This window comes from Crocuta crocuta, unplaced genomic scaffold (genome assembly GCF_008692635.1).
Source record: "Crocuta crocuta isolate KB4526 unplaced genomic scaffold, BGI_CrCroc_1.0 scaffold236, whole genome shotgun sequence".
Lineage (NCBI taxonomy): Eukaryota > Metazoa > Chordata > Mammalia > Carnivora > Hyaenidae > Crocuta > Crocuta crocuta.
In genome coordinates this window covers 985,527-998,917 of record NW_027530998.1, presented here as the reverse complement: position 1 = coordinate 998,917, position 13,391 = coordinate 985,527, and the positions used below count along the sequence as shown (strand labels likewise).

The window sequence follows — 13,391 nt, the reverse complement described above, 5'->3', positions numbered from 1 at the left end:
TGCATCCCAGGGAACAGGGGATTGCCTCTATAATGTTCCTGAATACCTGAGTATTTGGACTGAGATTTATTACAGTCGAGGCTTTACAATTTACCAAGAACGTTCACACTCCTAACCTCTTTTGATCTCGGCAAAAAGCCTGTGTGAAGGGTAATTATCCCTATTCTAATGTTGTGAATGCAAAGGCTCAGAGAGCTTAAATGTCTGACCCGGGGTCTCTATATTCTAAATCTAAATACTTCCTATTATGTCATAGGACTCACTATGTTAAAATCTTTTAACTTAACCTTGAAATCCATCATTTCTATGTGAGAGTATATTCCAATGTAACATTGGATGTTCTAGGATACAAAATTAAATCTGCAGTATGCTTAACAGTTACGTGGTAAAAATAAAAACTCAAACTTATGCACAGGAAAAGGCTTGGATATATTACAGCAAAATGGTAAAGGCAATTACCCAAGTGGTAGATGGTGGTAGATGATGGGCAGATTATCTTTCTGCTTCTACATTTAAAGTTTCCTTTAATGAACATATGTTATGCTCACAACGAAAAATATGAGTATTGATTTTTTTGTGAGGTAGCTTGAGAGTCAAATAATCTACCCAACAGCAAGGCAACTTCATGTAGGAGCAGAGAGGGGCCTTCCCTACTTCCCCCCAAAATTACATATATCTCCCCTTCGCCTCCTCAACCACTCATAGATGATCCAGCTACTGAGTCAAATTATTCACGATGGCATCAATTCTCTGTAGATGATATACTAAGGCAATGGCAGGAATCACTTCTAAATTTTGACAGAAGTCCAGATTTTGCCCTGACGGGGCCAATTCATATTTAGAGTAGCAAATTAGAAGAAATAATAACTGGAATTCTACAATGAGCACTGGGCCTTTCTTAGCTACTCATACTGTCTCTCAAATAATTCCTGTCTGGAACTTCTTAGCATGTAACTTTTGAGACAGTGGGGTAAATGGAACCAGCTCTTTAAGATCATCTATTATTCACCAAGGGAAGGAGAACATGAGTGGGGTCTCCTTTGCATGTCAGTCTTCTGCTCCATTCACAAGCATCCTGGAACTGTTCTCACATGAAAACAAAGGTCTTCTGGCTTTGGTCCTACCTCCCAGGATCTCTCAAGAGCAAAGCCCAGAAGCTACCTAACATTTCCTCAAATCATGCTTCCTCACCTTCACAAAGTCCAGTGTTCTCCAAGTAAAACTGGGCTCTGCACTGGGACAGGCACATGCCAGAGGTGATATTCGCCCTAGAGAGCCGCTCAACTTGCAGTCCTTCATCAGGCTTCTTACACTGGGCACAGTGAGAGGGCTCTGGACCCACACAAGTGAGGCAAGAGGAATGACAGGCTGCGAATAAGAATAAAATGCAGAAAACAATCCAAGGGTCATATATATGTTGCAACCAAGGGGAGTCCCTAGTTAAATCTAAACCATGTTGAAGAATTCACCAGATACAGCCCATCAGAAAATTGCTTTCTAGTGTTCTATACACAGCACAGGGTGATAATATTCGTGAGAGGCACAGTGAGGGTAATGTTAACTGGTCACATCTCTCAGGTTCTGTAAGAGCTGCCAAGCCAAAGTGTGAAAAAAACTCAGCAAACTGGACAATATTGGCTTGGTTCTCCAGATACACATTCACTGAATGATGTTTTAATATCATGGCCTCAGTTTTTATTGAAAAGTTTAAGAAGCACCCATACAAAGGCCATGACTGTATTTTTTAAAGATAGCTGTTGCATTATTGTCCAATGTGTCATCCATCACCCACGTTATAGGCGTCCAGGCAACAGATTTTTCCTAGAACTTATGTGAGGAAAGACTGCTTTTCCAGAGCAGGAAGAGTCCCCTGTGGAGGAGCAGCAAGAATTTGACAGTCCATCACAGTTGCTTGTTTTCCTTGACTACTGGTTGAAATCAGAGGCAGACAGAGTACTGGGACTATTTCATGCCCACATTTTGATATAATCAACTCTTTACAATAGTTCTTTGATATACTAAACTTTGATACAGTTAACTCTAGAAAAGTTCTTTAAAAGATTTTCTAAATTTTCTTTTTCAGAATATTTATTGCAGTTGCCCTGTTTTAAATATATTTTTCTTGTAATGATTCTCAAACTCTTTTCCAAGATGCCCTACCAAATAAGTAAACATAAATTAATTTCACTTAATTGAAGTATTTGCTCCCAATGTTCTAGTTTCTTTTTTTTTTTTAATGTTTTATTTATTTCTGAGAGACAGACAGAGACAGAATGATCAGGGGAGGGTCAGAGAGAGAGAGAGAGGGAGATACAGAATCCGAAGCAGGCTCCAGGCTCTGAGCTGTCAGCACAGAGCCAGACGTGGGGCTCGAACCCACGAACCGTAAGATCATGATATGATCTGAGCCGAAGTCAGACGCCCAACCGACTGAGCCACCCAGGCACCCCCCAATGTTCTAGTTTCAAAAGGCAATGATCCCACCCTCACAATGAACCCAAAGTCTTGTTGGCAAACAGCTATTAAAGAGTTTCCATTTCACTCAGCCAGAAGCATTGCTACTGCTACTGAGCAAACTCAGTTTGCTCTGCTTTATCATTAACAAAAAAAGTTTTTCAGGGAAAAACAAAATGAAAACCAAAACCAACCAACCAAACAAACAAAAAAACCCCACTAGCAATGCTAAGAGAACAAGAAAAATGAGGAAGAGTTTGGTTTCATCTTAATATACGGTAAAGGAAACGACAGTCCTCTCAAAGACAGCCAGAAAAATCACAAACTTTTGGGTGTCATCACAAATATTCCAATGTTAATTTTTTCAGAGCATCCCTTGGCAATGAAAAAAAAAGCATATAATGTATGCATAGCCATATAAGATACACTGTAGGGAAAAGTGCATTGAAAAGTAACTTAAATCTTTATCCTTGTGATGGGAAAGTCTCCTAAGAATGAAGAGGAAACCAACATTACCTCTGCAGACCCCATGGTCAGGGTAGAAGCCTTCTCCACAGCTGGACAGGCAGTGGCCTTGGCGCAGAGCCTGGGGCTGGATGCAGGCTGTGCAGTGAGAGGCCATGGGTCCGGAGCAGCTGGCACATGAATGATGACAAACTGAGGAAGAGAGCGAGAGAGAACCATGGGACCCAGGACTAGAGAACTTCCTTCTTACCTGGGCTCCTTTTGTGCAGGAATCCCCTTCTGGGTCACTCTTAATCTCCTTCAACTGTCACACCAAATCAAGGGGAAAGATATATGAGGAGGAGGGGTTATATTACCAGAACTGCCCACAGTGCCCCTTTATCCATCCATGTTCTATTATTTATTAGCTACCTTTTATTTAGTACTTATATTAAATGTTTTATATACATTGCTGCATTTAATCTTCATAGCAATTTTGAGGGTTTGCAGATAAGAAAACTGAAGTCTTGGGAGGTTAAAAAATTTGCCTAAGATGACAGAGCTAATGAGCAGTAGAGCTAGGATTTAGCCCTAGGTCTATCTGAACCTAAAACCCTGAGCCTGAATAGGGAAGAGTGGTAAGTTTTATCTGTCCAAGTGCTAGAAGCACTAGAATTTTGGCTGACCTGTCCACTAACTTATCTATGCCCTTAGCCAAGTCAGGGTCTCTCCAGGCCTAGGTTTCTTGGCACATGCACAGTGAGGCTGGACTGACTGGTCATTTAAGATACTTCTAGGCTTGACATTACAAAATTTTAAGAATTATAGTAAACAATCTGACCATTACATATGACAAATGTCAGGCATGCAGCTTTGCTGCTGTGGTCCTGGGTGGTAGCAGTGGGACATCTCTGACTCTAAGTTACAAATATTACCATGGCCTATCCTAGGGGACAGGACTGAGATACAAAAAGCCTCTAGAATAATGGGCACGAGCTGGGAAAGAGGAGTGTGGAAGTGGATGAGACACTTGGGTGCAGGATGTTGCAGAAAAGGAATAAACACTGGGTGACTAAAGAGGCTGACAGACAAGAGGGAGGTTGATAAGTTAAGGCTATGGGACAGACCTAAATATTCTGCCACTAACCCACACTACAGGTAGAAGTGAAAATATTTATGCTTGTTTTGGAGGAGAGGGACTATCAAGGTATCCCAGGCAGCAATAAGTTCCCAGAGTTGCCTGTAAGGAAAGACACAAGTCAAGCATATATAAGTAGAAACTTATAAAGTCTAAAACAGAAATGTTTCATAGTTAAAGTTGTATGAATCTGGAAGAAACAATACATAGAGCATGTAAGATCAAATTTTCAATAGATACAGATGTCAGCTTTAGAAGCCATCAAACTTGGTTTTTTATTGTATTTTTGTGGTGTGTCATAGTTGCCAATATATGTATTTGTAAATGCCATCTAATATATGATCCTGTCATACCTACAGCCTAAGTTAGTGAGGGTTTATAAGTACACACGGACTATATGAATATCTTAAAGATGTTCTTAGCATTGAAAAGGACCAAATGATCTCTAATGATGATTGGTATGCATAAGTACTTTACTTAATCACTCAAGTCCCCCATTGCCCATCCACATCACCCTCTCCCACATCAAATACACAAAAGCTATTCCTTTTAATTTGACATTTTCTCATCATACACACAAATTCCCAAATGAGCAGCAAGTATTGTCAGGTGTGTTAAACACTTTTTGATGATGACAACGATGACGACAATGATTATCCATGTCTTACCTTTGCATCTGCCAGTGACCTCAGCATAGTACCCACCAGGGCATTCAGCAATGCATTTCCCATCATGCAACACTGTCTTCTCAGCACAGGTAAGACATCTGGGGCTATTGGGACCACAACTCTTACAGGATTGATCACAAGCTAAGGGGGAGGGAAACCCACCAGAGACAGTCAATAGTGAGCACAGGGAATAGAGAAGTCTATTCTTTACAATGTCCACAGTTGGTATTAACATAGCAATCACATTCTCTGGCTGCTCAGCTAAGTTCCATTTCCTTGACTCCAACATTTCAAAGTACTCTGTACTTTCTGTTTTCATAGTTGAAGTAGAACCAGATAATTATTCACTGAACTAACTATAACACAGCTAGTAGGCACAACTACCAGGGTATCCAGTTTAATATAGGATTTAAAGTCAACAAGGCCTTGAGGGTGGGGATGCCAGTCCAATTGGAGATGAAGATATTCTCAAAGTCATTAATAATCAGAAAAATGCAAATTAAAATGGGATGTCCTGGTATATCTATTAACCAGAAAAAAAATCTGAAGCTTGATGATAATGCCACATGGTGGCAAGGATGTGCACATGAGACAAACTTCACACTTAAGAGTACAGAAGCTGGTAAGCCACCTGGCACTACTTAGTCTCATAAGGGATATGCAGAAATAAGAAACCAACAATTCTTCCAGATTACCCATCCCAGGGTACCTTCCACACAGGTTCATAAAAGGAAGTTTGAGGCTGTTCACTGGTGCTCTCTAGTGACAGCATGGGGATGGGTGGAGTGGGTGGTCCCTCATGGACAGTACATGGGTGAGCTAGGGGGGATGCAGACCAAGACTACTACTTTGTAGCAAAGAGAAGCAAAGGGCTAGATGAGAAAACAACATGGCTGACTCATAAACCATGATGCTGAGTGAAAAAGAACAACATGAACTCTATGACACAATCATTTAAGGGGGATAAAAAAGTAAATACACTCAAAAGAATATCCATTTTACATGAGACCATAAAAACAAAGACATATAATTAAAATAGTTTTCTTGGTGAGGAAGGGAAATGAATACAAAAGGAAGGAAAGAGAGAAACAAAAGGAGAGGAGGAAGGAAGAGAGAGAGAATGGCTAACAGAAACCTCTGAACTTACTTTGATTTATTATGTTAGCTAGAGCCAGAAAAGCCCTTCATAATAGCACAAGTACTTAAAAGACTAAAGAATGAGGAGGTTTTTGTCCTTTGAATTTCCCCACCCTTTATATCTAACATTTGCAAAACTCAAAAGTATGAACCGCCAATGAACTTGCATGCTGTAAATTCTTTCAGCCAGGGCATACCACCGTTGATGACAGGTTGTGCTGGATTTTTCTTAGCACTTGACTTTGAGATTTCTACAGATATGGGCTGCTCAGTTATAAATTATTAAACCAACACCAGCCGGTCTTTATCTTGAATAGCACTGAACTGAACTGGAAATAAGTCAGCATTATCAGCATCAGACGTTTTAATTAACATTCCGATACCAATCAGTGACTTGGTTCACTGATGTTTGAGAAAATATTTATACAAACGCTTCTGAAAGCATTTCATACAAACTTAGGGAACGCTAAGAATTTTATAAAAAGTGTAAACTCCACTCTTTATCAAAAGGCCTGTTGGTCAATGTCAATGCTATCACAAAGTCTTGCATTATGCTAAGCAAATGGCAAGTGTTCAGTAATTACCTGTTGATTAATTGACTGGTTGGCTGACTAACATCAGCAATGGTCCATCCTCGTATCTAAAAGATTTTTTTTTCTGATCCTTTGTTTCAAATGTATACAGAGAGCATTCCAGTTGTATGTTCCCTTCCTAAGCCACCTGTTCAATAGACTTTTTTAGTTCTTCCAGTCAGCAAGGAGCTCTGGCTTTCTTCATCCAACTTCTCAGCTCAAGTAGATTTCCACCCCTCACTGTCTCAAGGTTCACACTAATCCCTCTTTTTTTTTTCAAGGCTTCCTTTTAAATACCTGCTTCCCCTGAAAACACTGCTTTCTCAATCCAGATAACATCATCTCAGTAGCAAGTCAGTGTCACCACCCCTCATCAGTGACAGTAGCCAGCCTCCGTGGGGACTTACAGGCTAAATGCCCTTGGATTAGTGCAAATTTGATATCTGCTGACCTTTACAGAAGCATCTGGCTTAATTGAGCAGGAAAGTGATCCTGGCAGAAAAAGATTAAAATGCTCAGGCTAATGGCAGCCTGGCCCTTCTCTCCTTGTTCTCTCCCGAATCTACACTAAAGCCACCTGTGACTCGTCCACGTCACGTGAGATTTTTCACACCAGTGATGCTGATGGATCTCTGCACAGCTTTAAGCTAGCAGCTGCCAGGGGCTATCTCTCTTCCTTAAGACAAGTGGATTTGTCAAGTCCAAATATCATCTCATTTTTGTTGTTGCCCTGCTCAGTAAACAAAACGAGGACAATATCTCAAGAAAGTTTTATGGGCTGTACATTTTTATTGATTTAGTGGACTTTGTTAAAAAAAAAGTCATCATAGCGTTTCTGTAGGTATGACCATCACAGTAAACTCAATTCAAACGTTTCATTCACTGTCAGGTGCCTACCTGTGGACTTGGCAATGTCCACAGGACAGTAGCTGATCTAAAGACTGATAGGAAGACAGGGAGAAAGGGGGAGAAAAGGATCACAGGAGACAATAATGAGAAGGAGAAGGAAGGGAAAAATAGCAGAGGTGCATAGGAAGGTATCTTATTATAGCCAACAGAGCACTTGGGAGGCAAATAAAATCTAAAGCCAGAAGACCTAGGGTTGAATCTCAACTCTGTCTCTTATTAGCTATATGTGATCTTAAGCGAGTTTCTTAACCTCTCTGTCTCCTCTGGAACATGAGGATGGTAAAAATAACCATCTCCCAGGCGCCTGGGTGGCTCAGTCGGTTAAGCGTCCAACTTCGGCTCAGGTCATGATCTCACAGTTCGTGAGTTCAAGCCCCTCGTCGGGCTCTGTGCTGACTGCCAGCTCAGAGCCTGGAGCCTATTTCAGATTCTGTATCTCCCTCTCTCTCTGACCCTCTCCTGCTCACACATACACTCTCTCTCTCAGAAATAAATAAAACATTAAAAATTAAAAAAAAAATAACCATCTCCCAAAACTGTTATGAAGAACAGACACCAAACACAGCACTTAATCTGTGCCAAGCACTGTGCTAAATGTCTGCCTGTATCAATTCAGTCCTCCCAATAGCCTTCTGAGCTGGATGTGTGTTAGTTTCCTGCTGCTGCTGTGACAAATTACCACAAACTCAGTGGCTTAAGACAACACAGATTTATTATTTTACAGCTTTAGAGGTCAGAAGTCCTAAAGCCAAGGCTTCAGCAGGACCGCATTCCCTCTGGAAGCCCTAGGGGCAGATCCATTGCCTTGTCTCTTCCCAGATTCTAGAGGCTGCCTGCATGCCCACTGCTGCGTCTTGGCATTGCCCTGACTGCTGCTTCTGTCTCAGATCTCCTAATCAGACTTCCACCTTTCTGTCTCCCTCCTCTAAGGACCATTGCAGTTAACTGGCCCACCTGGATAATCCAGGATCATCTCCTCATTTCAGGATCCTTAACTTAATCACACCTACAGAGTCCCTTCTGCCATTGAAGGCAGCATAGTCACAAGTTCTGGGTATTGGGACATAGACATCTTTGAGGGGCCATTATTCTGTCTACCACAGCTGCTACTATTATCCCCATTCTACAAAAGGGAAACTGACACATGGAGAGATTATGTAACTGCCCACGGTCACGCTCTTCCCTCCATATTTTCTTGCCTTTCAGTGGGTTAATGTTTATAAAGCACTTGGAAAGAAACACTAGTCTGGGTTAACTCTTACTGTCATGCTGTGGGCATTAAAGGTAGAATACACTGTAACTCCTTCAGCTAAATCAGGGGCCCAGCACAAAGGTGGGTCTGTCTTTGGCTGGCCTAAGAATGTCTTTATCTTTATGCATATGTGGAAGACAGTCTGGTGCCGTTGAAGAGTTTCAAACTTGGAGGAAGGAAGCCCTGTTCCTCTCCCTACAGCTGGGAGTCTGGAGCAAGCAGCCTGAGTCTCACATGATGAGGCTAGAATGAACATCCCAACCTAACAAGCTGTTGAGGAATGGGGGTGTTAAAGGAGACCCTATCAGTGTTTAGTAAACTACGAAAACACTGTCAATGTTAGTAGCCATTTGCATATTTGTTGACTAAAAGAATGTTCTGATTTGAATAGAACAAGGGATGCTGGAAGAAAGAAAAAAAAAAAAAAATGTCTGGCATGCAAAGCCGGGCACTTACCACTGCAGATCCCCTGCTTGTTGTAGAACCCAAGACCACAGCTGCTCTCACAGCTGCCCTCCCTCAGCACTTGGAGGGGGTCTCTGCAGCCCAAGCAGTGCTTCTCTGTCGGACCCCAGCAGGCAGCACAGGACTCATGGCAGACTGCAGGCAAAGAGCAAAATCAGTGTACAATCTATAGTGGAAAGGGCTGGTTGCAATTTTTCTTTCAAAGATTTTAGAATTTATACAGAGGATGCTGGTGCCTTCACTCCTAAATCGCTATGCACATATGGATACCCCAGGAGAAAAAAAACACCCCCCACCAAAAATAACTATTTCTGTTGGCCAGAAGTACAACTTCCATAAATTACTGCTAGGAGATTTGGAACAGGAAATCAGAGACTTTTGAGTAATGAGAATCACAGGGAAGGGAATCATAATTTTGGAGGCAAAGATGGTCTGTTTAATGAAATCAGATGGCTCTTAATCACCTTGCTACCTTGCCTTTTGTAACCGTACAATGAACTGTTGACAGGATCACTGCTCCTATGTCCAACACCATCAAGAATCAGTAAGGAGGGATGCCATCTACTCTTCTCCTTGATTAGACCTTAAAAGAACTGGTACTTCTAGATTTTTACTGCTCTCTCTCCTCTTTCCATCCCCCTCTTCTCTCTCTCTCTGTCTCAGCCCCACCCTTTCCTTCTGTCCTTTGTCATTACTCTTTTAGACTCTCGAGTGTCTGGTTTGCCCCACTAGCATCTGCTCTCGGCATGTCCCTTGAGGTATTTCTCTTACAAGTTAACTTTCTACCCATACATTGTTCCTAAGCCAGAGTTGTTTCTTTAGCACTCAAAAAATGTACTTCTCAGGGTACGTTGGGTTGGTGGCTCAGTTGGTTAAGCATCAGTGTCCACCTCTTGATTTCAGCTCAGGTCATGATGTCATGGTTTGTGGGATTGAGCCCCATGCTTGGGATCCTCTCTCTCCCTCTCTCTGCCCCATCCCTTGCTCTCTCTCTCCCTCTCAAAATAAATAAATATTTTTAAAAATGTCCTCCTCTTCTAGCATTTGATTTTATTACTATTCAGGGTTGCTTCTCAACTTAGCATGTCTGCAAAGAGAGGCCTATTCTAAATGACTGGATATACTTAAATTCAGTTAACCGTCTGTATGGCTAACCCCAATGTATGCTTCCATTAATGCACCCTAAGTTTCAAAATGTTTGCTTCACAGTGGAGCACAATCTATTTTGCAGAGGTATTCATTCCGACCAAAATTGGTACAGGGAATTCCTCTGCTGATTGGAAGAGACTTGGGAACTATATACCTAAGTAATTTAATTAAGTATCCCTTTAGAAGCAGAAAAGAGTGCCTGCATTGAAAATCTCAAGATCCAATCCTCTCATCTCAGCTCTCAATTGCACAAGAAAGCCTTAATTTCAGACAACTTTTCTCCCCCAACAAATTTAGAGATAATTGCAAATTTTGTTAAATGCCAAGCAGGACTCTTCAATAAAGAATAACAGTGGTATGGGTAGAAGGGGCCAACTTTCGGTGGATCTGAACGATGAGAAGTGGCCAGCCCTAGGCTTGCACCAACAAAGCCCTTGAGAATGGAAGGAGTTTGGAGGTTCAAAGAACTGAAGGCTGCACCTATGGCTGAAGCTAGTGGACACAGTGAGACCAGCAGGGCACAGAGGGGCACAGTGAGGAATGGTGGGGCACAGCAGACTGATTCATGGCTAGAGGGATAGGTAGAGGCCCAATCAAACTTGACCTTGGAGATCATGGAAAGAAATTAGGATTTTACCCTAATTGTAATATGAAGTCATGAATGGGATTAAGCAAGATAGACACAAACCCTGATTTTTAAAGCTCTCTTTTCTGCCACATAGAAAGGGTTTAAGGACATGCCTGCCGACACAGAGACCAGTGTGGAGTCCACTGCTCTGGTCCAGGCAAGAGATGACAATAGCAGATGAAAAGTAGAGAGGGAAGAAAGTTTACTTATTTATTATCTGGTTCCCTTGCTGTTAAGCTTCATGAGGGCAAAATCCATTTCCATTTAGTTTAACTCTATGCTGAGGACACTCCTTAGTACTCTACACTTACATTTAACATCTCATTTATATTTTATAACTGTTATATGTAAACACTGTTAATATTAGGATAAGTTAGGGGCACCTGGGTAGTTCAGTCAGTGAAGCCTCCGACTTTGGCTCATGATCTCGCATTCACGAGTTCGAGCCCTGCATCAGGCTCTGTGCTGACAGCTCAGAGCCTGGAGCCTGCTTCAGATTCTGTGTGTGTGTGTGTGTCTCTCTCTCTACCTCTCCCCTGCTTGCACTCTGTCTCTGTCTCTCTCTCTCTCAAAAATAAATAAACATTAAATTTTTTTAAATATTTCGATAAGCTACTAAAACTACATTATAACTGAAGATGTGGATGCAAAGGTCCCAGTAACAAGTTTTACCATGAACATACATGAAATCTGTCCATCATTCATTTATTCAGCTACCCTTCAATTACGGACTCTACTCATCATCTGAAGTGCCAATCACTATTTGTGCTTCTGCCTTACTGTTGATTCAAAGCCATTATCTAAAACTAAACAACAACAACAAAAACAAAAAAGCAAACAAAAAACCCAATTTCATTCCTAAGAAAGTATGCCAGGCTGATCTATCAATGTTCAGCAGAAGCATCTACCACATGCAAGGCGCTGTGCTAGCCTGTCGGGCCTTCCCAGCTAGCCACAGGTCAGAAGTCTGCCAGAGAAAACATTTAAACCACCAATCACTTGAGCTCATTGGTAGTAGCACTGTGCAAACTGCACCAGGGAGCAAGTGCGTGAGAGGACGATGGGAAGTAAGACTAAAAAAACAGCAGGGACCAAATCACAAATGCCAGGCAAGCCAGGTAAGGACCTTGGACTTCATCTGTAAAAGTTTTAATCAATTTTGCTTCTGAGAGAGTTTGCTCTGCAATGGGGAGAGGAGAGGGTAATTAGCTCAAAATATTCTTGAGGAACGAAATCATCTTTGTCCAAGAGATGCAGAGGAGATGAGAAATTAAAGCACAACTCCCTAGTTCTCTTTGGGAATTGGCTGATGGCAGCGTAGACCCTTAGCTGCACTGGCTTTTAAAATCGTAAAAAATACTTCCAACCTGGTTGGTAAATGGCTGTCATCCTGGTCTCTCCCTGATATAGTCTGGTTCCATCCCTGGGACCCCTGCAAGACACTGTGCTCCAGCACCTGAAAATTCCTGGCATAAGAAAGGGTCCAGGTCCCCCCCTCCTTCTGACCAATCTGATCCATGCCATACTACTTGTTACATATTTTTAACATTATCCCTAGTGTTGCCAATCAGAACAGGGCCAAAGGATGAGCAGAATGGAGGCTACAGGCTTAGGGACGGCACTTAGGCCTGTCACAAACTGAGCTGTACTTAACATTTCAGCCCTGTCTTCTGCTATGTCACTCGAGCAGGCCATTTCTATGGAGCAGGGTACCCTAAGCATGCCATATGCCTGTGCATGGGTTCTGGATGCCCCACACAGGATTCACCCAGTCAGCAATGCCTCCAGCTCCTTCCATAGCCCCTATAATGCTGCTTACACGTCAGTCCCTCCTTCCTCTGTGTTCCTGCAGCACGTTGTACATTCTCTATGATATTTATCCTATGTCCTGATCATTTGGTTACAAACTGATGCCTTTCAATGAAATGTAGTATCCTCCAAAACAGGGGCCAGGCTTGAATCATCTGAAATCTCCAGTGTCCAGATTGATAACTTGTACAAAGTGACCATTCATTAAATTTNATTTTTTTTTTTTTTTTTTTTTTTTTACTGGTTATGAGGGATTCATCCTATCAGTTACCTTCTACATGGAAACAACTAACCATGAGGTCATAGTCCGAACACATGGTAACTAAAGGTAGATAATCTTGAGGCTGTAAATTTACCTAATAAATGCTGGAGTACAGATCTACTTATGATGACAACTATTTATGCCACATCTATACAAAGTACCAAACGTGAGGCCGGGCCACCTCTTTTTCCATAGCAGACAAAAGGCATGTTCCATGGTTAGTCAAGACAGCAGAAGGGATTTTTATTTCTTCAGTACAAGTCTACACTGAGCTGTCATTTCCTTTTCTTTTTATTTTCCTTTCTTCCCTTTTTTTTTTTTTGAGCTATCATTCCTTATAATGACACACTCCTACTGTGTTTTGCAATTGATTTCTAATTTCTAACACTGAACATATGCTACTGCAGATAATCTCTTCTTCCAGGCTTATTTTACATGTGGCTTTTATTACACTTGGGTTATTATGAAAAATCGAAGGTCACTCCCTGACTTTTCACCATAATT

The 13,391-nt window shown here is 41.7% G+C and overlaps 1 protein-coding gene across 1 annotated transcript in view; it reads right to left on the bottom strand.

Annotated features, from left to right (window-relative positions):
* FRAS1 (Fraser extracellular matrix complex subunit 1) overlaps window positions 1-13,391 on the bottom strand; it is a 423,467-nt gene that overhangs the window by 204,307 nt on the left and 205,769 nt on the right. The window contains exons 15-18 of the mRNA XM_077770550.1: window positions 9,031-9,174; window positions 4,705-4,845; window positions 2,971-3,111; window positions 1,192-1,368 (exon numbers count right to left, since the gene is read on the bottom strand). Of these exons, the coding sequence (XP_077626676.1) occupies window positions 1,192-1,368; window positions 2,971-3,111; window positions 4,705-4,845; window positions 9,031-9,174 (603 nt within the window). The remainder of the gene's footprint in view (window positions 1-1,191; window positions 1,369-2,970; window positions 3,112-4,704; window positions 4,846-9,030; window positions 9,175-13,391) is intronic.